The sequence below is a fragment of the Oreochromis aureus genome, linkage group 7, assembly GCF_013358895.1.
Source record: "Oreochromis aureus strain Israel breed Guangdong linkage group 7, ZZ_aureus, whole genome shotgun sequence".
Taxonomy (NCBI): Eukaryota; Metazoa; Chordata; class Actinopteri; order Cichliformes; family Cichlidae; genus Oreochromis; species Oreochromis aureus.
Window position 1 is genome coordinate 45,069,855 of NC_052948.1, and position 22,626 is coordinate 45,092,480.

General features: G+C 41.3%; 2 protein-coding genes across 2 annotated transcripts; one reads left to right on the forward strand and one right to left on the reverse strand.

Annotated features, from left to right (window-relative positions):
• Nucleotides 1-2,064: 2,064 nt before the first annotated feature.
• zmynd19 (zinc finger, MYND-type containing 19) lies at nt 2,065-6,106 on the reverse strand. The gene is made up of 6 exons (XM_031754607.2): nt 5,716-6,106; nt 4,615-4,674; nt 4,421-4,527; nt 3,590-3,730; nt 3,256-3,436; nt 2,065-3,163 (listed from the first exon to the last, which is right to left on the reverse strand). The coding sequence occupies exons 1-6, from the start codon at nt 5,764-5,766 to the stop codon at nt 3,020-3,022; spliced, it is 684 nt and encodes a 227-aa protein (XP_031610467.1). The 5' UTR covers nt 5,767-6,106; the 3' UTR covers nt 2,065-3,019.
• Nucleotides 6,107-14,552: 8,446 nt separating this feature from the next.
• Nucleotides 14,553-22,249, forward strand: bspry (B-box and SPRY domain containing). Its single transcript, XM_031754566.2, has 6 exons — nt 14,553-15,057; nt 15,707-15,805; nt 17,947-18,177; nt 18,306-18,331; nt 18,425-18,549; nt 21,158-22,249. The coding sequence occupies exons 1-6, from the start codon at nt 14,668-14,670 to the stop codon at nt 21,691-21,693; spliced, it is 1,407 nt and encodes a 468-aa protein (XP_031610426.1). The 5' UTR covers nt 14,553-14,667; the 3' UTR covers nt 21,694-22,249.
• The last annotated feature ends 377 nt before the right edge of the window (nt 22,250-22,626 follow it).

Consider the following 22,626-nt stretch of genomic DNA (forward strand, 5'->3'; position numbering starts at 1 on the left):
CTGTGATCTTCTTTTCCTCCTGCCTTGATTCTCCTCTGCACCAAAACCATGTCCAAACCATCTCAAGCTGAGCTGTCCATCTGATGTACTCATTTGTAATCCTGCTAACTCCCAGAGAAAGACTGAGCATCTGCACCTCAAGCCTCCTGTTTGTTATTGCCACCATCTCCAAACCATACATCACAGCAGGTCTCATTACGGTCCTCTAAACCTTCTCTTTCCACCCACTCCACCCTGCCTGCTCTCCCTTCTTCACCCCTCTTGTGCCCCGTCCATTGCGTTGGATGGTCAACCCCAGGTATTTAAACCTGTCCACCTTCCCTCTCATTCACATTGTCTCACTTTTACTGACTTTTATTTGTGATCTCTGCAGTGCATACCTCCACCTGCTCCTTGCTCTCGCTTCAGATCCCTGTATGTGGCCCCTGTATGCACATCAAACCAAACTCCACCAAATGAGGTTCATTTTTATTTATTATCATTTAACATTGGAAAAGCAACTGTCGGTTATCCCAGTTGTACTTCCATTCACATATTGTAGCTCTTTATTTCTAGGTGATTAATGCGTATATTCTTACCAATAAAAAAAAAAAAAATTTTTTTTAGACACAATCTGTACACTCTGTCCAAATCCACAGCACACCCTTCACCTCATCTACGACAGGTACGCCAACATGGGAGCCAAATTTTAGTGCAGTGTTCAAAAACTTGTTCACATTCACACACACACACACACACAAGAAAAACAAATAAATCACATGTACACATGCTTATTAAGTGTTCGGGAATTCTCACCAAAGAAACGAGAGGACACATTAAGCAGGTGTGCATTGTAGGTAACACAAGGAAGGCAAGTGATTTGTGGATAAAGTCGACACGGACCACCGTGTCTTAAAAAAAAACAACAACCCCAGAGCAGGAAATGGTTCAGTTCATCAAACCACTTTCCAAAATAAAAGTCACAAAAAGAGGGTCGTGGGAGGGATTCAAGTTTTACACTCCAAGACGTCTCTCACGTGGAAGATTGTTTTTTTTTGTGACATGACTGTGTGCAGTGTTCTCATGGGATTTAAAAAAAAACAAAAAACACTGGGAAGGCAACAGCCAGGACTCAATCATTCAATCATCCATCTAGAATCAGGAAAGTAAAATAAAGAAATGAAGTAACAGCGATGAAATGTTTCAGCCCCTCCCATCCAACCTCATCAACTCACAGATATACAACAAAAAAGGTCCCACAATGAGCACTTTTTTATAATGATGACTGTTATGCCTTCAAATATCACCAGGACAAAAAAAAAGTTTCACAATCAATTTTTTTTAAATAAATATAGCTCCATTGATAGATTTTCTTCAAAAAAAATAACCCTTAGCGCAAATACGCACACGAGAAACCGAGCACTAGCTCCTCCTCGCCAATCAACGCACACATACAGTGTAACCCCGGAGATGCAAAAATACAGTTTGAAAAGGCAGGTGTCTGTTTGGAAAAAATAAAACTGAAGAAACCACCCCCCAGCAAACTGAACCATAGAGGGATTTATACCAGGAGTGGCAAGCTACGGAAGGTCAGAGAAGACTTTGGTAAAGATCATTCTTACAGGTTGAGCCATTGAACATCAAATAATAATTGCTTTTATATTACGCCATCAGTGCTCACTTTTACTGGGACAAATTGTGTGTAAGAGCATCAACAACACTGGTCGTACTGAAGCTGGTTTCTGCCAAAGTAGAAAATTTATTAAAAAAAAAAAAAAAAAAAAAAAAAAGCCAGTCACTTTCTCAGAAGACTGAGTTCATAAGTCAAAATCTCAACATGTTTTTTTTTTGTTTTTTTTAGTTTTTTTTTTCCAATTTATTTATTTTTACATTGCAGAAACAAGCTTCCATAGAACCACATTTTTTAAAATGTTAACCGGAAATTCTCAAAAAAAAAAAAAAAAAAAAAGCTAAAAAAAGGAAACAAAACAAAAACTACAAAACAAACAAACAAACCCCAACTACTTCCAGCACTGAAACTGAAGTCTTTAACCATTAAAATTATTATATGTATATATATATATATAAAAATAAAAAAGTGACGCCTTTATTTGGCAGCTACTTTATTACAGAACAATGATCTTACTGTCAGACCACCAATTTATAATTAAATAGGACATTTTTAAATTAAGTAATATGGCCCCCTTTAAGTAGAGCAAAGATGTCCGTTAACCTCGACTCATTAGCAATGGTGACCACCTCAAAGTCCTTTTTGTACATGTTGGCAGCACACGCGCTCACACACACGCACACATCCACCCATGCACGCCCACATTCACTCAATACTGGTAGTGTGACTCGGTGAAATCTCTGATAATCTGTGTCATGGTTTGCTGCGTGGGGAATACAGACAGGGAGGCGGCGGCGATGGCAGCTAAAGTGTCGATGACTGTGAGCGCAGCAGCCGTGTGCACGAGAGAGGTCAGAAAAGGGAGCGATACAGTGAAAAGGTCCATGTCCCATTGTACCAGCTGAACGACAGATGCTGCAGCCCCCAAGTCCCCTGTTTGGACAGACGACGTGACACCCAACGGGATGACGGCGGTCTGTATTCCAACTGTGGTCCGGAGAAGCTTGTTCAGTTCATCAACAAGATGACTTTCCCCTCCTTACATACAAAACCGTAGCAGCAGGTAGTGCCCAAGGTTCTCCCTCGAGAAAAAACAAAGACCCCCCCCCCCCTCCCCCAAAAAACAAAAATAAAAACAAACAATCCCATCCCTGTCATCCACATGAAAAGCAAGCTATGGAGAATTACTAGTCCTGGGAAGTGGCAGATGTCTTTTTGTGTTATTCTCCGTGCCCTCGTCTTCTCAGTCCTGAACTCCTTCAATCACTCAACCAATCAACATTGTCTCTTCTCAGGAAGCCCCCCACCCCACCCCACGTCGCACTTAATCCCCGCTCCCCTTCCCAAGTGTAACCCCATTCCCTCCCCGATGATCATTCTCCTCCCCTTCCAAGCGAGGATGAAGACGGATCACCGCTCGGGCTCAGACTCCAGGGCCAGCGCCCGCTTACGCTCACGACACTGTTTCTTGTGGGCCGGCCAGTCCCTCTGCTGGCACTGGGACCCGCAGTAGCGCGCCACCTGGCAGCGGCCGCATATGTTGAACTCCCGCAGCTGTGGACAGACAAGGAAGAAGATCATCTTTGGCTCTGAGAGCACAAAGCTTTCGAATGGGAATGCTTTGTTACACGAGTTGGAATACATACCCTCCTCTCAATGAGCGAACAAGGAGGGTAGTGACACTCGTAGTAGGTGCAGGAACACTCCTCTTCCTCCACCAGCTCCCCATTTGCGTTGTAGTAACGTGTGCGACTCAGCTCCAGATATTGCTCCTCCACAGGGTCGGCTGGTACCTGCTGGATGGCCAGCCAGTAGAGGGACTGCTCTCTGTACAGATAACATGAGAAATGTTAGGCATGCATTACTTGTTTGGATAACCCTGGAATAAATCACAAAAGGATTTAAGACTCATTTCCCCTTAACATCTGCCCGGTTTGTCCTTTCTAGCATTTTCACATGTACCTATAACCAATGTTTTACCTCTGCTTGCTGGAAATCTCCTCTGGTTTAGGGCTCCAGCCTACTGGAACCAGTCGCAGGTTGTCTAGTCGGTTGTCCACTGTGACAGAGTTGATGTGGATAACTTGAAAACTAGGGGCGATGCCTCCTCTGTGCTTCTCCCTGGGTAAAGACATTAAAAGTTAGCCAATCTGCAACCAGCAGGGCAAAAATCTGATCTTGGATAAGAAGAGTGTTTATTCCAAGGACTCCTCAGTAAGGAGCTGATGCTAGCTCAGAACTTGAGCTTTGAAGACGTATATGAAGCAGCATTGAAAGCCAAGTCCTCTACAGAGCTTGAGCATGCACTAGTTTACTATACAACCTCCATTTCTCACGACTAGTGATGAAAGTGGAAAGCTGGCTCGCTAAACAGTTGATGGTTTAAGTGACACCTGTGACGCCGCCCTGAAAGAATTCCTTTTGCAATTTTAGCCTTTCCCCTACTTTTGTTAAGCTGAAGCAAGTCTCATCAGCACCCACTTATCTTATCTGACAAATTTTAGACTGACTAAACTAAGATGAGCCTTAGGATGGAGGGTGCTTTCACAAGAAGCATGCTCACAGATTTTCCAGCAGAGGAAAAACAACCACAGAAGAAGCTACTTCCAGCAGGCAGCTCCACATGTTTGATTTGGCAGGTTGTCTATTTTTAAATGCCAGATTCAAGCCCATGAGCTAAAGATCAAACCTGAGACCTGTCGCTTGTTAAAGCAGTGCGTAAACGACTACGGTATGGCGTCAAAGGAAAAAAACAACAACAACAACAACAAAACAAACAAAAACGCCTTGACACAGTTTAAACAGACTTACCAGAGCAGCTCGTGCAGCGGCCTTCCTGCCCAGCGGCCTTTGCCGACGTCAAAAGCATAAGCAAAGATCTTAGCTCCATTGCCATCTGCATCTACTTCCATGCGTGCCTAGAAACAGAAAAACATCGCTCTATATTTTTTCTCCTCAACTGTATCCGGATATCAGAGCAGTAGTGAAAAATCAAACACGCTTACCTCAAAGGCATAGTTCTCCACCAGTGGTATGTCCTGCTCATCGATCAGCGTGTACTTTGTCTGAAATAAGACAATTCAGGGTTATTTTCATGTTTACACCTACAACTGCAACAACAGCATCCCCACTCTCAGGGGAGCTTCATTGTTTGTGAATTAGCACTAGCAGAGTCATAAACAGGGGCACTACTTCTAGGACAGGTTTCAACCTTCCAAACTTTTTACACATGCACAGCAGCAACACCTTTATGAAGCAGTCCCAGCTGTCTCACAGACACCTGAGCTCTTCTCCAGCAACACAACATCAAACAGATGAAACCTATAAATGTGACACTTTCTTCTTTCTATGATTGCATGTGTGTGTGGCGTTTTCACGAGTGACATGTTTACAGCTGAGTGACCGGAGCCCTGTCATTCAGCAGGTGGGCAGCCGGCTGGTCACGGCTCAAATACGGTTTATTCCCAGTGTGTCCCGTGACTCCAGCGGCAGCAGCTGGGAGCGCTTTCTGACCCACCGCTCGCCACAGTTTCTGCTTCAAGCGTTAATTAGTACGATTAAAGCCAAAGCCGACACAGGCACAGATGTTGGGCAGTGTCGTCCTGCCGGTGCTTTGTCACACTGCACAAAAGAATCAGTTGATGGCAATGGCTTCCTCATTAGCCGACACTTGAGGGTAATCCTAGTAACAAGGCTAGCGTGGCTCTGCTAACTGCACCTCCGAGTCTTGGGTATGACACGACCGCCGAGGGGTTTCCACTCCACCGACAGCGGCTGTAACAAAAACTGAGCACGTGTTTACGTTTCTGGCGCTGTTTGATCGTTAAATGTTAGCCAGCGGCTAGCGTAACGCGCTACATGCTAACTAGCGTTAGCGGCGGAGTTTGAGAAACCAGTCTGGCTCGGCACGGCCGGCTTTTCTAATCCGCTCAAACGCCTTTAAATCGGTAAAGCCGAACTACTCCCGCATTTGCGACTGCTTCATAATAATCAACTCGGTTGGCTAGAGCTGATTGAGCATCGCTAACTATGTCTTTTCTGGTGACTTTTCTCTTCCCCGCGGGCCCTCCCCCGGCCGCACATGGCAGCCCTGGGATCCAGCTCACCTTCCCGGCCACACGGCCGAGCCGTACGATCCCGAGCTTGAAATCCGACATCAGGAGGACGGGCGGTGGCGACAAGAAGAGGCGCAGGGTCCAGCCTAAACTGTATTCAGGTTCAAAACTCGCCTCTCAGCCCCGGTTGCCAGGTTGCGTTAAATGGTTGGGTATATTCTCTGAGTCCGGATCTCTCCGGCAGCAGCCCAGCCTCGGTGACACACCGCCGCTGGCGCAGGAAAGCCGAACAAGCTGCTGCTGCTGGGAGGGGAGGGGCGGGAGGAACCTCTAACCGCAGCGTCCAATCAAGCGTGGCGTTAAGGCTTTTTAATACAACACGTCACCTTACGCTGCCAAATAGGAAGCGGCAGTTTCAAAAGACCGCCTGTTTTCAGTTACAACGTCATCACACTCTCGTGACCACTTCCAGCCATTTTCGCGCGAAATGTTTGATGTCTGGGTGGGATTATTGCAGAGGGCTTTGACGTCATGATGCGTCGTTTGCTGCTAAATTTGGCGACAGGCATTGAATGTGCATTGCGTAGGAGGCTAACAATGATTCATAAGGTAAACATTGAGCCCAGTGGAATAAAAGAAACTGGTAGACATGGATAAAAGAACATCATAAGACTGGAAAAATAGAGATAATTACAATAAAGAGAAAAGAACAAAAAAGAGTCAGTAGAAAGCTGAGCCACTTACTGTTCAGGATCAAGGATAAAGTACACAGTGTATTCAGTTTATAGCTCAATGCAAGAACAAAAAATAATAAAAAGAAAATTGGCCAGTGTTCAGATGATAGTTTACCATCACTTTAGCATCTAAGGAGCAAAAAACAAATTGAAAAACCTGATATGGAGAGCTTAAAAAGGTAATTGCTGTTCTTTAGGTTTGTGAGGATGTTTCATCTTTCATTGATTAATTTGTTTTACTAACAAAAGGTGGAGAGTCCTGGTTATTTAAACCTTAGTGAGGGTTGTGTCCCATGGATGTGGTCATTAACCAATTATTGATCATGTGAGTCATCACATCATCAAGGTGTGAAAAAAGGGTGAACTATTCACCATCACCCGGGGTTATGGGTGAAATCACTGTGGGATCTTGCCTCAACCAACCATGTGACCCACTGAAGTCATCTGAGTCAAGGCTGAATGTGGAAGGGGGTTTAAGAGCCTGGGAAGGGACCTCAAGACTATGTTCTGGTAAACCACCCTTTCTGTTCAACGATGGTCGTTTACAGTGGATGTAGATGGGTGCCTTTACTCTTCTCTCAAGCAATCTGCCATCTCGGTCCAAAGTGTGAACACTTTGCGTCCTCAAAAGACCTGCCATTGTGCTTTAAGTGCAGGCTTAGAGATGAGTCTTAGGCCCATGTGTTTGTGGTTTATTTGCAGTTTGGTTTCTCTAATACTGAGGTATGAACACGCCTCACTGCACTGCCCAGCATACACTATGTTGTTTACCTTGTGTTTGGGAATTTGGAGAAAATTCTTCCAAGTTTCTCTGATAAACCTGCTACACAAGGGTAAACAATATTGCTGTCCAGTTGTCTTTCTGTTTGTCCCTAGTTGTCCCTTTGATGATTTAATCAAGGCCCAGTTGAGATAACCACATGTTTCAAGAGCTTTCTTTACATGTGTGGAATATAGCTGACCTAGCCAGACCTACCATGACCTGGACGACTGTGAACCTACACAGACACACTGAACCTGATATAGTTCTTTGAAGATTTTGAAAGATCGGTTTCTTTTTACAATCACTTACTGACTGCATAATGTCTTGATGCATGCTCAATCACCCGGGTAAGTAAATCTCCAAAAGCTGATTCTGTTCATCTGGACGTAGCGTTTTGTGGGAGAAACGTTTCGTCACTCATCCAAGTGACTTCTTCAGTCTCAACTGACTGCAGGTTTCCCCAATCTTATAAACAGTACATTTGCATAATGACTGAAACCAGCCCACTGAAAGAACAATGGGCTTAATGGAAGGCATTTCTTCCTTCATGTATGTCGAACTTTCTGTGCCACTTGTTGCTACGCAATCCCATTACATTTTGGCTTTTCAGCACCTTATACTGGATTCTGTGTTTGTCAGCAATGGTGATATGGTGTAAAATAAATGCACTGTTCCCGTATGAGTGATCTTTTTCATTTTGTTGCTTCAGTTATTTCAGCTCAGTTTTTACTTCCAAATACTGCTTCATTTCAGTCTTTTGTTATGTGTGTTGAATCACGCTACAGTAAGCTGTAATTCTACACGCCAGCATTCAGTCATGAGAAACAGAAATTCACAGGTCCTCATCCCCTCCTGTGAAAAACTAAGTAGACCTAGTGACTGAGTAGCTTGTAGAGCCACGTTTAGCAGCTATAACTTGAAATACTGGTTTTCTGTATGGGTCTATCCGTCTTACCCCACTCTTCTTTACGACGTACTATTCGTTTACACATAGCTCTCTTAAGGTCACACCACAGCATTTCTGTCTGGACTTTGACTGAGCCATTGCAACACCTTCATTCTTTTCTTTTTCAGCCACTCTGGTGCAGATTTGCTGCTCTGCTTGGGTTCATTGTCCTGTTGCATGATCCAGTTGTAGCTGTCCTGGACAGACAGCCTCAACAGACAGGCTGACCAGCTCTGTTCAAATGAACGAGAAGACTTTGTTCAAATGCTTGTCTGTTCATTTGTTAGCAGGAATAATCAAAAGGATTTACATGAAAAAATAAAATAAAATTACCAGAAGTGGAGTCTAATTTTGCTGCTGTGTTTGCGATGATTGTCATGTTGAATGACTCAGTTTTAATCAAGCTTTAGCTGGCCTCACATTTCACTCTAGAATAATTTGTTCTCCAGAGGAGTTCATGATCAACTCAATGACTGACAGATGTCCAGCTCCTGTGGCTGCAAAACAAGCCCACATCCCCCACATCTCCCACCTCTCTGCTTGACAGAGAGTATTAGGCATTTGTGCTGATATGCTGTGTTTGGTTTTCTCCAGACATCTCCAATCTGGTCTGGTCTGTCCAAAGGACATTGCTCCACAGGTCTTGTAGTTTGCTTGACTTTGCAAATCAATGTGCAGATGGTGGATTTGCATGAACACACATGTATGCTCCAAACTATCCAGCAAACTACCAATATATGTGCTTTTCCAGAGGTCGTCACATCTGATTATCAGTAAATCAAATGCATGTCTTTAACATCCAGGTGCTACTTAACCCCTTAATTCCCCGAGAACCAGCCATGGGGGGTAAGAGAAAACTTTCCTCTTCACATGACAGCACATGGCAGTGTACAACAGGTTGTATCAAAATCAGAGGGTCTGTGGTGGGTTCTGTTTATGTTTTAGTCTTGACATTTGTACAGTTAACACCTACAGATATCCACAAACACCAAGAACTTGGCAACAGTAGGAAGGGAAAATTCCTTTTTAACATGATGAAAGCTCCAGGAAAACATCAATCTGCTGCTGTCTGTTGGGATTGAAGAGAATGAGAAGAGAAAAATAAGAGTATAGAGACAAAGGATAAAACCCAAAATATGGACATGCTCCCATCTTTTCAGATGGGGACTGAAAAGATGGGAATGAAGAGGAATCCTCAGAGTCCCCCAAGCAGCTTGAGACTACAGCAGCAGAGGAACCCCAGGGTCACCTGGTCGAACCCTAACAAGAAGCTTTATCAGAACAGAAACTGTTATGCCTAGAGAGTATCTGTCTTCTGAATCCAGACTGGGAGCTTGTTCCACAAAGCTGAAGAATCTGCATCCCAAACTTCATTTAAAAATCCAAGGAACAATAAGTAAGCCTGTAGTCTGTATTCTCTTTGGATAATATGGTAATTATGAGGTCTTTAACATATGGTGGGGCCTGGTTATTCAATACTTTGTATCCTGGAGGTCATTAACCTAAGTCATTTTAAATCATTACTATTAAAGTAATACTTGGTTCAAGAGAGCTCTGACTTTTAGCAGCCTGGCTACATTGCTGAAAAGAAATCTGTGGTTGTTCCTGTTTATCTCAATCAGTGACAAATATTAAGACATTCTAGCACTTTGGAGGTTTTCTAAACACCATTTCCTCACCACCTTCTGAGTTATCTGCTCTAAGATGTATATTTGTAAGTTATACCAAAGATTCAAGCCTCTGTGATTTGTTGCTTTTTCTTATTTTTTATGCTATTAAAAAAGATATCAGAGGAGGAAGCAGATATAGTGTAATTACATTTATTAAGAGCTGATCAAACAAAAGGGGGTTTTCAGGAACTACTAACCCAATTCCAAAAAAGTTGGGAGGCTGTGTAAATTGTAAATAAAAACAGTCTGCAATGATTTGCTAATCTCGCAAACCCTTATTTAATTGACAAATTAAATAAGGGTTGCACTAACACAGGTATGATTCTGTCATGGAAATTACTGCACTGGCTCAGGAACACTTCCAAAAACCATTGCCTATCAACACCATGCATCCAAAAGGTTAGGATAGCTCCATCACGCAAAGAAGAAGCCATATGTTCTTTGGTCAGAATTTGAAATTGTTTTTGGAAATTTTGGATGCCGCATCCTTTAGACTAAAAAGGACTGGGACCATTCGGCATGTTATCAGCACTCAGTTCAAAAGCCTGCACTTCTATAGTGTGAGGTGCAATGTTTCTCTACCAAAAGCCCATCAGCCAGCCGTCTTAGTTTCTACCTTTATGGCCTGTTGTTAAAAGAAACACAACCCTGTCCCAAACATTTTTGACATCTGTTGCTGCTGTTAAATTCAAAATTACTTTTCCAAGTTCAAACATTTTGTTACTTTGTACTTTGTAGGACTCAGAAGCAGCATTGAACTCAAAATACAGCTTTATTCATGGACTTCCCTACATAAAAATATAAAAGAACTTAAACTGGGGAGATACTAGAAAATTGCTAACTAGAAAGTTACAAAGGTGAGACAAGGAAAACTAAGACAATATATACACGCAGATAACGAGGGAGGAGGAAACGGGCGGAAAACACAGCAGAAGCAAACCAGGAATAACAAGACAAGGGAAGTTAAACTCAACACAATGCATACGAGACAAGAGGTTATGACAATAAAACAGAAAACATAGCTACCTTTGAGACAGAGCCTAAAACATGCAAACTTTACAGGAACAGAAGACAAACATGGTGACAGAACACAGAGAGACACAGGGATGTGATCCTTAAAGATAAAATGACCACAAAACACACAGACAAACAACACCTTGGGTCAAGACCCAGGGATCATGACAATTTACAGCATCCTAACAATTTTGCAATTGCAGAAAAGAGACAACAAATTAAACTCGCAGCTAAGAGATGCAGTCTTAGATGCAGTCTTAGATGCCATTAGTTTTATTCTTCAGACTGAATGTGCAGAGGAAACATGCAAAATCTGGAATATGAAACCATTAAAAGTGAATCCTTGTTAAGGAAGCTTATCATGTAGAGTCGTCATTTAAAATAATCTTTGTGGTTCTCAGTCTGGAACCTCACACCAACACCCGTTATGTTTAGTTAAGGGAGCCAGCGCCCTCTGGAGATCAGGAGCAGTATTACAGAAACCTCAACCCAAGCAGCTTGAGTTAGACTGAAAATATAGAAGAAATGCTTAATAAAAGAGGAAATATGGAAGAATTTCTGAATTTCTTGATTCCTTTTCTTTTTAAGTTATTCTGTTGAAATTTGCTGCTGTTTTGGTTAGGATCCCTCTTGCACAGACGGCCTCACATTTGACTTTAGAATACATACTTTGGTATACAGAGTTGCTCAGGTGCTGTTACTACAAAACAAGCCCAAATGATCTCCCTTCTCCCACCATGCTGACAGTCTTTTATGGCCAAAAATCATCTTGCAAAGGACATTGTTCCAGAAGTCTTGTAGTTTGTTCAGGTGCACCTTTGCAAAGTTAAGCCGTGGTTTTGAGAAAGAGGCGGCTTTATCCTGGCACCCGTTCCAAACAAGCCAAACTTGTTCAGTGTTTTTCTAATTGTGCTATCATGAACTTGAACATTTATCATGCTGAACATTTTTCAGGCATGTAGAGTCTGAAATGTAGCTCTCAGTATTTTTTATTCTCTGAGCACTGCACACTCTGACCTTGGAGGGAATTTGCTGGGACGTCGACTCCTGGGAAACCTGGCAACTGTCTTGAATGTTTTCCACTTGTGAATAATCTTTCATACTGTATAATGGCATAATGGTATAATGTATAACTTTAAATCCTTTGGTAATGGTCTTATAACCCTTTCCAGATTGATGGGAAGCTGCAGTTACTTCTTTAAGACCACTGATCACTACGATCATATCAGATGTCATTTTATTTTCTAATGGAACTCATCAGGATGTATCAAGAGACAGAAAAGGCGCGAGCTTCATTTGTTTTTTGTCTGGATTATTAAAAATCTTTTAATTGTTTTCCTTCTTTTACTATGTAATCACATAGTCATCATTCTCCCACAACAAACTCAGTGTGCTGGAAACCCTTAATCATTTCATGATATAAGCACCTCTTTGTCTTGTGTTTACTTGTTTCCCCTTTACAAAACAGCTTTTTATGTCAGTACAACAATGGCAGCCCTGTTTCTCTGCTGTTCTCAGTTCAAAGTGAACTGAGTGGAAACCCACCTTATCTGAGCCAAAAGGCATGACGCTGTCCTGTCAATCACTCCTATTCATTTCTCTAAAGACATGGCTGTGGGAGGAGTGGGTGGGTGGGGGTGGGGGCGTCTCCTCCTGCTGGTTTGAGTTTCTGGAGATCTGATCTGTTTGCTCCAAAATGTACAGGTGACTTTCTTGTTACTATTTAAAGTGCTTTGACCATTATTCGTCTTTCCAAAGGTCTGTCAGTTTTTCTTTGGACATCAGCTGCTTTTTCACTTTTCACTTCACTCCTTGTACGTGACCATTTTCAGAGGGATGTTTTTTATTTGCTGAACCGCATAACACTGGCACGTGAATCATTCAAGCATAACAAAAGCATCTAACTGAAAGGATGAACCAGAGCTGTGTCTACACATGAAAACTGGGCAAAGAACCAATTTTAAATCGTATCTTAAGGCACTTTCTTTTAGCCTTTCACAATAACACATCTACAAAAGATGTCAAAGATAGCACAGTTTGACGGGCATAACATTGCTCCAAAAAGGGGATTGCTGGTTAGCTATTAGCTGAAAACTTAGCATATCTCAGCATGGTGTGCAGTGTGACTTAAAAAAACATGGAAGAATCTGGAAAAGTGGAGGACAAAAAAAAGACATGCCAAACCTAAAAAAACTATCTACATTTCCTAAAAAAATAGGAAATGAGAGATACATCTGGACCTTCAGCTGATCCATCTACAGTTCACTGAAGCCTCATCAGAAATGGTCTCAGCTGGCTGTCATTAATCCATTCTTAAGGAAGGGAAACAAGGAGTAAAGGCTGAGTTGTGCCAAATTACACTAGAACTGGACTGAAAATCAGTGGCAACAGGTCTGATGGAGTGATGAATCCAAATCTTTTCTGTTTAATCAGGGCTATTTTTGGTCTGTTTTTCTTATTAATTGTGTTTTAATTGTTGTACAGCTCTTTGCAATGTTTATATCTGTGAAAAGCTCTCTATAAATAAACTTTACTTACTTAACTTACTTATTTACTTACCTGAATAGAAAGACACACAGTGGAAAACTATGACTCATGGATTAAAGCGTGAAGCTCTACATTAATGAAGCCGTGTGGGATCATGTGGACAGACAACAGAACGAAAGGAAACCAACATCCAAAGAAGAGCTTTGAATGTCCTTCAAGAAGCCTGAAGCTCAATAAATCGCTGCACCTGTTTCTCATCCTAGCAAAATGTAATGAAATAAGAGGCAGCTCAAGAGTGTTTTTTGGATGCCACACCTTACAAAGCAAGTGGCATTTTTTGTTAATGGACTTGGCTGTGGTATGATATGTGGTAGCAGACCATCTTCCAAAGTGTACATTGGGTATTCCCAGGTCTCTCTGGATTCACTGGCTTTTCCAGAGAGTGGGTGTTGCTCAGTATTGCTAAATGAACTGTCTCAAGGTGTGGCCGCACCGCAGATCCCTGCACATAGTCATAAAATGAACCATGAGTTTCTATCACACCTGTCCTTCCTGAAAAATATAATTACACTCTGCTCACACAAAGGTATCTAACAGACACTCCAGTGCCCTATTGTTGCATTGATACGGTCTCAGAAACTCGCCATAAATTAGCCAAAATGAGGAAATAAAGCCTTTTATTTTACACATGAGAGTTTTACCTTGTTTGAAGTATAGCAAAAATCAATTTGACACATTTTAAGTATATAAAATGTATAAATGTCCACAAAGAAAGATTCTCATTAATTATCCGAGTGTGATTTACCTAATGTCCCCTGACCTGTTCTACAAAATCCCACTCAGTTTTTGTTCATGTTGAATTTTAGGGACTTTGCTCAGTTAGTAGGATTTTTTTTATTTTCTATACATGAATTTCATCTGAAATAACCACAATGTAGGACTATGAATTAAAGCTGACTAAGGTTGAAATCCTGCCCTTTGAGCTGCGCTTTATAAAACGAAGTAATTGTTTTAAAACCAAAGGCTTTATCTGCATACTGAAAAAGAAAAAAAAAAGGTTCTAAAGTGGCCAAATCAGGAACACCAGTGAAACAGGGAAATGAAAGACACTATAAATATGTAACCGCAGGCTATTAGGCCATAAGGCGCACAGGCCTATAACACCTGCTTGTATGATGGCATGACTTCAAACTCTACGGACGGCTATCAGGTGACGCTCGTGTGAAAACCAGCGGGGCAGAAGCTTTTTTTCTTTTTTCTTTCTTTGGGCTCTGACCTCTGAGATCCCTGTTACTTCCGCGTTCCGCTCACCTGTTACACCTGTGTTACTGCTACGCTGTTGATGCGACTCCTCCTCCTCCGCCGGTGCACCTGTTCTGCTTTCGTGCCATGACCGAGGACTTCGAAACGTGTGATTTAACATGCTCGTCCCCATCGGGTGACCCAGAGGAGACTCTAAAAACGGTGAAAAGCTGGAGTATGGAGTGCGAGCAGCCCATTTTCTCCGTGCTGGGAGGCGGAATGAAGCTGCAGAAGACGGTCGACGCTCCGCGGCCGACTATTAGCGGCAGTCCCGGAAAGACCTCACTGGCTGCGGCCACTTCCGACACCGAGTCCGGGATCTACTCCGTTGAGAGTGAGCTGTGTGTGGACCACGAATCCGAGCTGGACTGGTACTGTGGCACCGAGCAGAAACTCATCTGCTCCCACTGCGCCACCGTGGGCTCCTGCCAGGGACACACCGTGACCCCTCTGGCCACCAGAGTCACCGTAGTCAGGGTGAGTCTCGGGCAGCCAAGCAACAGCTGTTTGAACATATTTCAGTCATATGGGATTTAATAGTGATCATTTTCAGCTCAGGGGTGTATAGCTACAATAAATACACATTTTCACCCGGAATAATCTGCCCACAGGGCTCCAAATGGCTTCATGAAGGTTTCACTTTGGCTGAGTGGAACTTTAATCTTTTTTCATCTTTAAGGGCAACTATTTTCTTCTAATCCTATTTACCATAAAATGACATTTTTCTGACTAAACTTAACAAAATACATGTTTAAAAAGTCAAAATACTTTGATTTAATTGAGTTTTTGTGAAAGACTTTGCCCATCGTGACTGAGAAAGTGTGGATTTTTATATTTCACCTACAGTTGTATAACCATAACAGTTGTCCAGATAACAGTAATTATGAAACAAAGTGGCCCGGGTGTTCCCATATTTGTTAAGTTAATGTTTGTGTAGTTCTTAGGCCTTTCTTGGGTGTGCCACACTTTAAGTGGCTGATTCCTCTCAGCGGTATTTGAGAATACAGGATTTTCTTGTTGTGTTTCCAGCTGATGAGTTCCACATGGTTTTTAATGTGATTTTTATTCCTGAACTGCAGACAGTGTGCAGCTTATTTAGGTTTTTCTTTTTTCTTTTTGTTATCAGAACAAACTGGTGGACGTGTGTGAGAAAATGCAGCTGCAGGCACTGAGGATTGAGAGGTTTATCGAGCAGACACTGGGAGCCAAAGAGCAGAAGCTTCAGGTGATCCACACCCACCCAGGCTCACCACACACTCATGATGATCTCAGCATCCAAATGCTATGGAGCCTGTTTAGCAAGTGCATTGTGTTGACATTGGCTGGATCCTTTTTCAGATGTGACTCTTTGGCCACGTTTTGGGTTTGTGTATGATGATAGAAATTTCTACAAGCTGCTATCTGTTTCTACTGATCAGTCAATTTATTGATTTTTTTTTTTTTTTTTTTTTTTTTTTACTATTAGTATAATATACATATATAGATCAACTCTCTGAGCCCAAAGTGAAGTCTTTATTTTGAGTGTTTTGTCCATCTAAACCCAAATTATTCAGTTCACATTAAGCAGAGAAACAGAAGCAAATCCACACATTTCAGAAAAACAAACTGTAACTGGGACATTTCTTTGATAAATATCCAAACTAATTGATTATTGGTAAAATTTTCTTTGAATTTTTTTGCAAGTAAAACAAAACTTAACATGCATTAACACCTTTATTCCTTTATATGACCGACTGTGTAAGTTCTATAAATATTAGGAGGCAATTATTTGTTTTCTCTGACAATTAAGTGTTAACTCGGGACTATAATAATGAAAAGATAATGATAATATATTTTATAACATATGCTTCACATGGTTTAAAAGACTTTGATATAATCACTGACTTAAAAATATATAAAAATGTAATGGATGTAGACTGTAACAACAGAGATAGGAAAAAAAATAATGGGGCAAGTCTTGCTGATTCAGTGCACGTAGCAAAGTCTGCAGCCTCTCTTAGCTTAATGGGTGTTCAGGGCAAGTCGTGCTTGTGCACTAAAGAGAGCAAATCGAGCCTCAAGCAAACAAGAAAAGCCTGATAAGTGGAAAACTACCACCACACCTGAGCAGGAATCAAATGTTTCTGTAACAAAATAACTTTACACAGTGGAAAAAAAGAGCGTGGTCAGTGAATCTCTGTACACTTTGCTGTGCTTGGTCAGACGTGCGAGTCAGGAGTATCATTAACGAGCCGTCGTGCGTGCCCACCGTCAAGTGCTTGTGCCACTGCTTATGAGCAGCAGCAGCTTCCATTAGACGCAGGTGTAGCCCAGTGTTTGAGTTATAGGATAGAATACCAGATAGGAAGTGGGCATTAAAAAAGCAAGACTACATCACAGTGTGACGAATTTTATCAGAATATGCTGCTTGCACTTGAATTTATTACAGCAACGCATTTGACTGCAAGCAGCTTTCTAGCTGTACGTTCATACAGTGATTTATTCTAAATACTTTATGAAATGCAAATCCATGGCTCATTTGAAATCACCAGCTAACCTAGCATGCATATGTTTGGGCTGTGGGGGGAAAGTTACCGCCACGGGAAAAATTCTCTACACAGGTAGTCCAGCAGGGATTTGAACTGGGAACCGTCTTGCTGTGAGGCACAGCAAATTTTCCTTGGAGATGTTCAGTGATGACACAATCAAACAAACCGAAACGTGATAAAATCATAATAAAACCATATCGGAAAACCTGCTACACCACAGCATTTTCTATTTACTTTTTATGTAATTTTGACTTTTTGTTTTTAATTCACTTTAGTTTCAGTCAGGTTCCAGAGTTGCTGTTTTTTATTTCAGTTTAGTTTGTTTGGCTTTAGTTTAGTTTTTATTAGTTTCTGTGCTAGTTTTAGTCTTTATTATTGCATGCAGGGCATGTGTCAAGGGCGAGATTTTGGAAACTCAGTGCAGCATAATACCCATGCTACAGCAGGCCAACATCTCAGATAGCTGCCACAGTTTGATTGGGTCACGGTGGGCTGTATGTATATTGTCATGTTAGTCAGTTCAAATATGAAGATGTGAAAATTAGTTCTGGGACTGTGGATGTGGTTTTTATGGCATTTTTCACACATTTTTGATATTCAAAGAACTGTACAAGTGACACTAAATGATTAAAAGAGTAAAAACCATGTGAGACTAATTCACGGGAGATACACAAGGATAAAAGTCATGATAAAATCAACAGATTTCAGTAAATGTTTTATTTTCAGTTTTCTCATGCCAGATTTTAAAGGAAATCATTTTAAAATCATTGATAAATCAATCAAAGGATTTTCACTTCACACTCGTGCATTTCTTCTTCCCTGCTGTCTTATTATGCAGGCAGCGGCGACCAGGGCGAGGGAGCAGGTGCTGGCACAGGTGAGCGCTGCACGTGAAGCCCTGGAGGAGGAGGAGCAGCGTCTCTTGGAGGAGGTGCAGAGAGAGGAGGAGCGTGTGGAGCAGTGTCTCCTCACCCAGAGGGCCCACTGGGGCCAAGCGTTGACGAATCTGTCGCAAACACGCTCCCGCCTGGTGCACACGCTGACGCACACTCCCGACGCACAGCTGGTGGTGAGAGACTCGGGAAGCTTTGACGGGAAGGGGTTAACAGGGGCGGCTCTAATAACTGTATCCTGAGTTACGTTTGACTCAGTCATAATCACTGAGAGTAATCACTTGCTTAATGTCTCATTTTTCAGACCAGTGTCCAGGAGATAGCTGAAAGGTAATGTTTGTTTTTTATAAAGCAATATTTTGTGAATACTATTTTCTTGCTCAGGAGCTGTATCATCAAACCTCTTTTCCCTGCTTGTCTCAGGGTGGAGGAGGCAGAGGGGGTCGGTGAGCCCTGTGACACAGACCAGCTCAGCCTGAACCCGTCCTGCACTGAAAGCAAGCTGCTGAGGGGTCTGTGGGCTACTGCAGTGCTGCTCGGGCCAAATGGTCAGTAGATTTTTATTTATGTTATACTTATCAATCATTTTGTGTAAATGCAGCACATTCAAAATTCAAAAGCATAACAGTTTTCACTGCAGCACTACACAGTGTATTTACCAACCTTAAAAATCTATGAACAGAGTGGATTTTGTAGAGTATGCTCAGATCCACTCAACAGAAGGAGTGAGAAAATCTGCAAGAAAGAAAGGTGAAGAAAAAAGTATAATTTCCAATTACAGTTTATACAGATGTAAGAAAATGGCTCATAATCATATTTTCTCTTGATTCTTAATCAAACAAAATTTTGAATCCTAAAATAATCCTAATTTTAGCAAAATCTTAAATAGGAATAGGAATTGATAAGAATTTAGCAATTCCTGTTCCATTATTGATTCTCATTGGCTCGACTCTGAGAGTCACCACCATCGCTAAGCAGCATATCAAAGACATTACATTCATGCTGAGGGTCAAATGGTTATTCACGTTGGAGGTATTTGCCCTGCTCCGTGTGATAAGTGTTGGGATCATCAATCAAAAAAAGGAATTGTTACACAGAACACTTCTCTTAAAAGTATTGCAGTATGTTACTTAATTACACCTAGGAGGAAGTAATTTGTTTTACTACTACTTCATTTCGCTCCATAAAATCACCTTAAATGCATTGTCTCATAATCAGCATTTAACTATATAAACCTGAGGCTGCAGACACACACATTCTACTTTAGAAACATCAACAGGCAGAAACAGAGGCTACAGCCTGACTGCTCATCATGTTGTTACCTGTTAGAGTTCAGGGTCTGGCTGCTGGGCTGGGGTCAGCGTTCACTCAGCTTTAACATCACTCTGGGTTCTTGGCTAGCTTAGCGTCTGTGTAGGTGCTTGCAAAGTCGAGATTGTGTTAGCAGCATAATGCAGTTGTTTCTGTCCTGGATGCAGTTTTAACCCAACCCTATTCTTTAACAACGGTACATTATACTGCATAAAATAAATATCCAAAATATGGTTAAAACCAATTTTAGTTTTTTGTTTCTCACATAAAAGGAAAGTAGTTATTGTACCGCCGCTGTGAAATGGCAGAGTCAAACGTAACTGAAACTCAATGATTATTCTAAATTCTCTTTAAAATGTGACAGTTAGTAAAATTATGCCTTGAAATGAGGCATACAGATAATGACCATTTTAATTTTAGTTTACCTGCACATTATTTTCTGAATTAATCGATTTTTAAAATGTTGTTTAAAATTTCAAGTTGTGTTATTTATTAGAGAAATAACAAACTGAGTTCATGTTTTTATACCCAAATTTGATCTGGCACTTGTGTCTGAGAGGTCAGGAGTTCATGAAGAACAACATTCAGCTACTAAAACTAATTTTTCTATTCAGGAATCCAACTAAATAATTTGGCATCTTAATCTAAAAATAAATGTGCTTCATTTTTTCCTGCTTTTTTTTTTGTAAAATAGTGAATTTGAAAATTAAAATTATATAATTACATTTACAACAATTATAGGAAATTGTTGTAAATGTAACATTTACAACATTAAAAATATAATTGTATTAAAAAATGCTGGTAAATATCATTACTCTTCATTTTCAGGTGTTGCATAAATGTTACATGTGGTGGTCTACTACATTTGTAATAAAAGTTTTAAAAGCAGGGGTGGTAGAGCTTGTTTATATAAATAAATTGAAGATTAATCAATTCTGGGCAGGAAGAATGAGTCCTTATTTGTGGGTCCCCTGCAATGCTCAGGTCCTACTCTACTATATAAATGTTATTGTAGTCCCTTGTAAGGTGGTTGTTAGGCAAGTTTATAGATGTATGTGTGTAAGGAGTTTTTGGGGTGTGGTACATCGCCTGAAATTCAGATAGATTATCTCCAGTTAGGTATTACTGTGGTGAAATTAAAACAAAACGGTGCTTTTCTAAGGTGTTACTGATGCACAAATTCTACAAGTGTGTCATTTTAGGTCATTGGTAGGTGGTTCCTAAACAACATGATGACATCATAATGCGTGATATAGATAACAACCTTCAGACACCTAAGATATACATGTGTGCTACTCCTGACTATGTAGGGTGAGTATGCAGAAAGAAAGACAGAGATTTCATACTAAGATGATGACAACGTCACTCTCATTGTCAATACAGACAATGACGGACACGCCCTACAAAATATCCCTGTTAACTGTGGCAAATTTAACATAAAGCACATACGGTGGTTACATGTATTTTTTAGCGACACAGATATAAGCATGTAATCACACATTTATCTCCAAAGATGATCTGATTTCCTAATGTGTGTGTGTTTGTTGTGCCTGGACATCTGAATGTAGGGTAAACTGAAACACATTATACTGGTGCAAGTTAGAAATTCAGGAGTTACTGGTATATCAGGAAGATCTGGAAGATGAACGGGGCAGTACTGTAAAGTAATTCCAGGTATTCTGTGTTTGGAGAAGAGGCCATGTGCCATCTGTTTGGCAGCGCTCAGAATTTGCTTGATGTCCTGTTTATATTCTCTGTATTTACTGCATATTCTCATGTTTAATGACGAAACAATATAAAAACAAAAACATGATAGTAATCGACCCTTTTCCTTTCTTCTCGCAGCTTATGGATCATCGTGTTTAAAGTTCGATGAGCGCACAGTCAGCCCTCTTCTCTCTCTGTCTGATGACTTCTGCACTTTAACTTTCCTCCACAAAAAACCACGCCACTCTCCAGCCTACGACCCAGCACGATTTGACTCTTGGCCCAACGCCTTAGGCTCGCTCTCTATGTCGTCCGGCACCCACAGCTGGGTGGTAGACGTGGGCCAGAGCGGCGCCTTTAAAGTTGGGGTCTGCTACGCCTCCCTGGAGCGCAAAGGTTCTGGGAACGAGGCTCGACTGGGCCACAACAGTCAGTCCTGGGTGCTGTCTCACTACGACGGAGACTACTCCTTCTGCCACGCAGGGAAGAAGGTGCCGCTACAAGTGGCGAGGAGGCCGGAGAGGGTGGGCCTGCTGCTGGACTGGCCAAGTCAGACGCTGCTGTTTTATGAGCCACATTCCTGCGCTGTGCTGTACTCAGTCTCACAGAACTTCAGTGCACCGCTGCTGCCGGCCTTTGCCGTGACTGACCGCAATATCACCATACTGCACTGATGGACACACACACACACACACACACACACACACACACACACACACACACACACACACACACACACACACACACACACACACACACAGTTATATAGTGCCAAAATTGCTAAATGAGCATTAAAGATGTGAAGAAACCACAGAGAGAGACAACGTCCTCTAATGTAGATTTAATTAGCAGCTTCGCTGTCTGAGCAGTAATGAGAACTCCAGACACAGGCTCAGTTTCTATTTATTCACTCCTGCTGTAGACACCTTTATTTTTTACTGTTTCTAATTATTTTAGGCTAAAATGTCATTGTGAGCTGATCACATTATAAAGTAGTGTTGTTATAGTAATAACAATTTTTTTTATAAAGAATATTTTTGTTTTTAGTATGATTACATGTTGCTAACGAAGCATCCACAAAGAAAACATCACTTATTCTGGTTGATCCAGGACTATTTTAAATGTGGAAAAGAAACTCACTTTAACAATAATCTGAAATTGTTTTGTATTGTCAAAATTTTAGATGTTATGTGGTGAGTAAAGGAGTTATTAAAATTGACTCTTTTGTTACTTGAGTCTAATATTACCCTGTTATTTATTTGAGCCGCAGTAGTGTTTGATTTTGTGTATGTGAGGCAGCGTCCACTGGGATACAGTGAAGCACAGCGTACTGTTTAAGTTGGTGTAAGTTGGATTTTTGGTACTTTCGGGCAGCGGGAAAGGTAATCAGGAGGAAGCTGGTTCAAATAATCCAGCTACTGGTCATTTTCCACATGTAAATGTATGAGAGTGATACTTCTTGATAAATCTCACACAAAAAAGGGCATTTGTGAAGGTTCAAATCAAATCAAATCAAAATGTATTTCTGTAGCACAATTTAAAAACAACAGCGTTGACCAAAGTGCTTCACATCAGCCAAAAAGAGAATGAAAAGTTAAAAATAAAGC

Excerpts from the sequence above, each read along its gene's own strand:
- zmynd19 (XM_031754607.2), bottom strand. The coding sequence starts at position 5,766 with ATGTCGGATTTCAAGCTCGGGATCGTACGGCTCGGCCGTGTGGCCGGG. Across the intron at positions 4,675-5,715 it reads TCGGCCGTGTGGCCGGGAAG|ACAAAGTACACGCTGATCGA; the intron begins GTGAGCTGGATC and ends GTCTTATTTCAG. Across the intron at positions 3,437-3,589 it reads GAGATTTCCAGCAAGCAGAG|AGAGCAGTCCCTCTACTGGC; the intron begins GTAAAACATTGG and ends TTATCTGTACAG.
- bspry (XM_031754566.2), top strand. The coding sequence starts at position 14,668 with ATGACCGAGGACTTCGAAACGTGTGATTTAACATGCTCGTCCCCATCG. Across the intron at positions 15,806-17,946 it reads CCAAAGAGCAGAAGCTTCAG|GCAGCGGCGACCAGGGCGAG; the intron begins GTGATCCACACC and ends CTTATTATGCAG. Across the intron at positions 18,550-21,157 it reads AGTGCTGCTCGGGCCAAATG|CTTATGGATCATCGTGTTTA; the intron begins GTCAGTAGATTT and ends TTCTTCTCGCAG.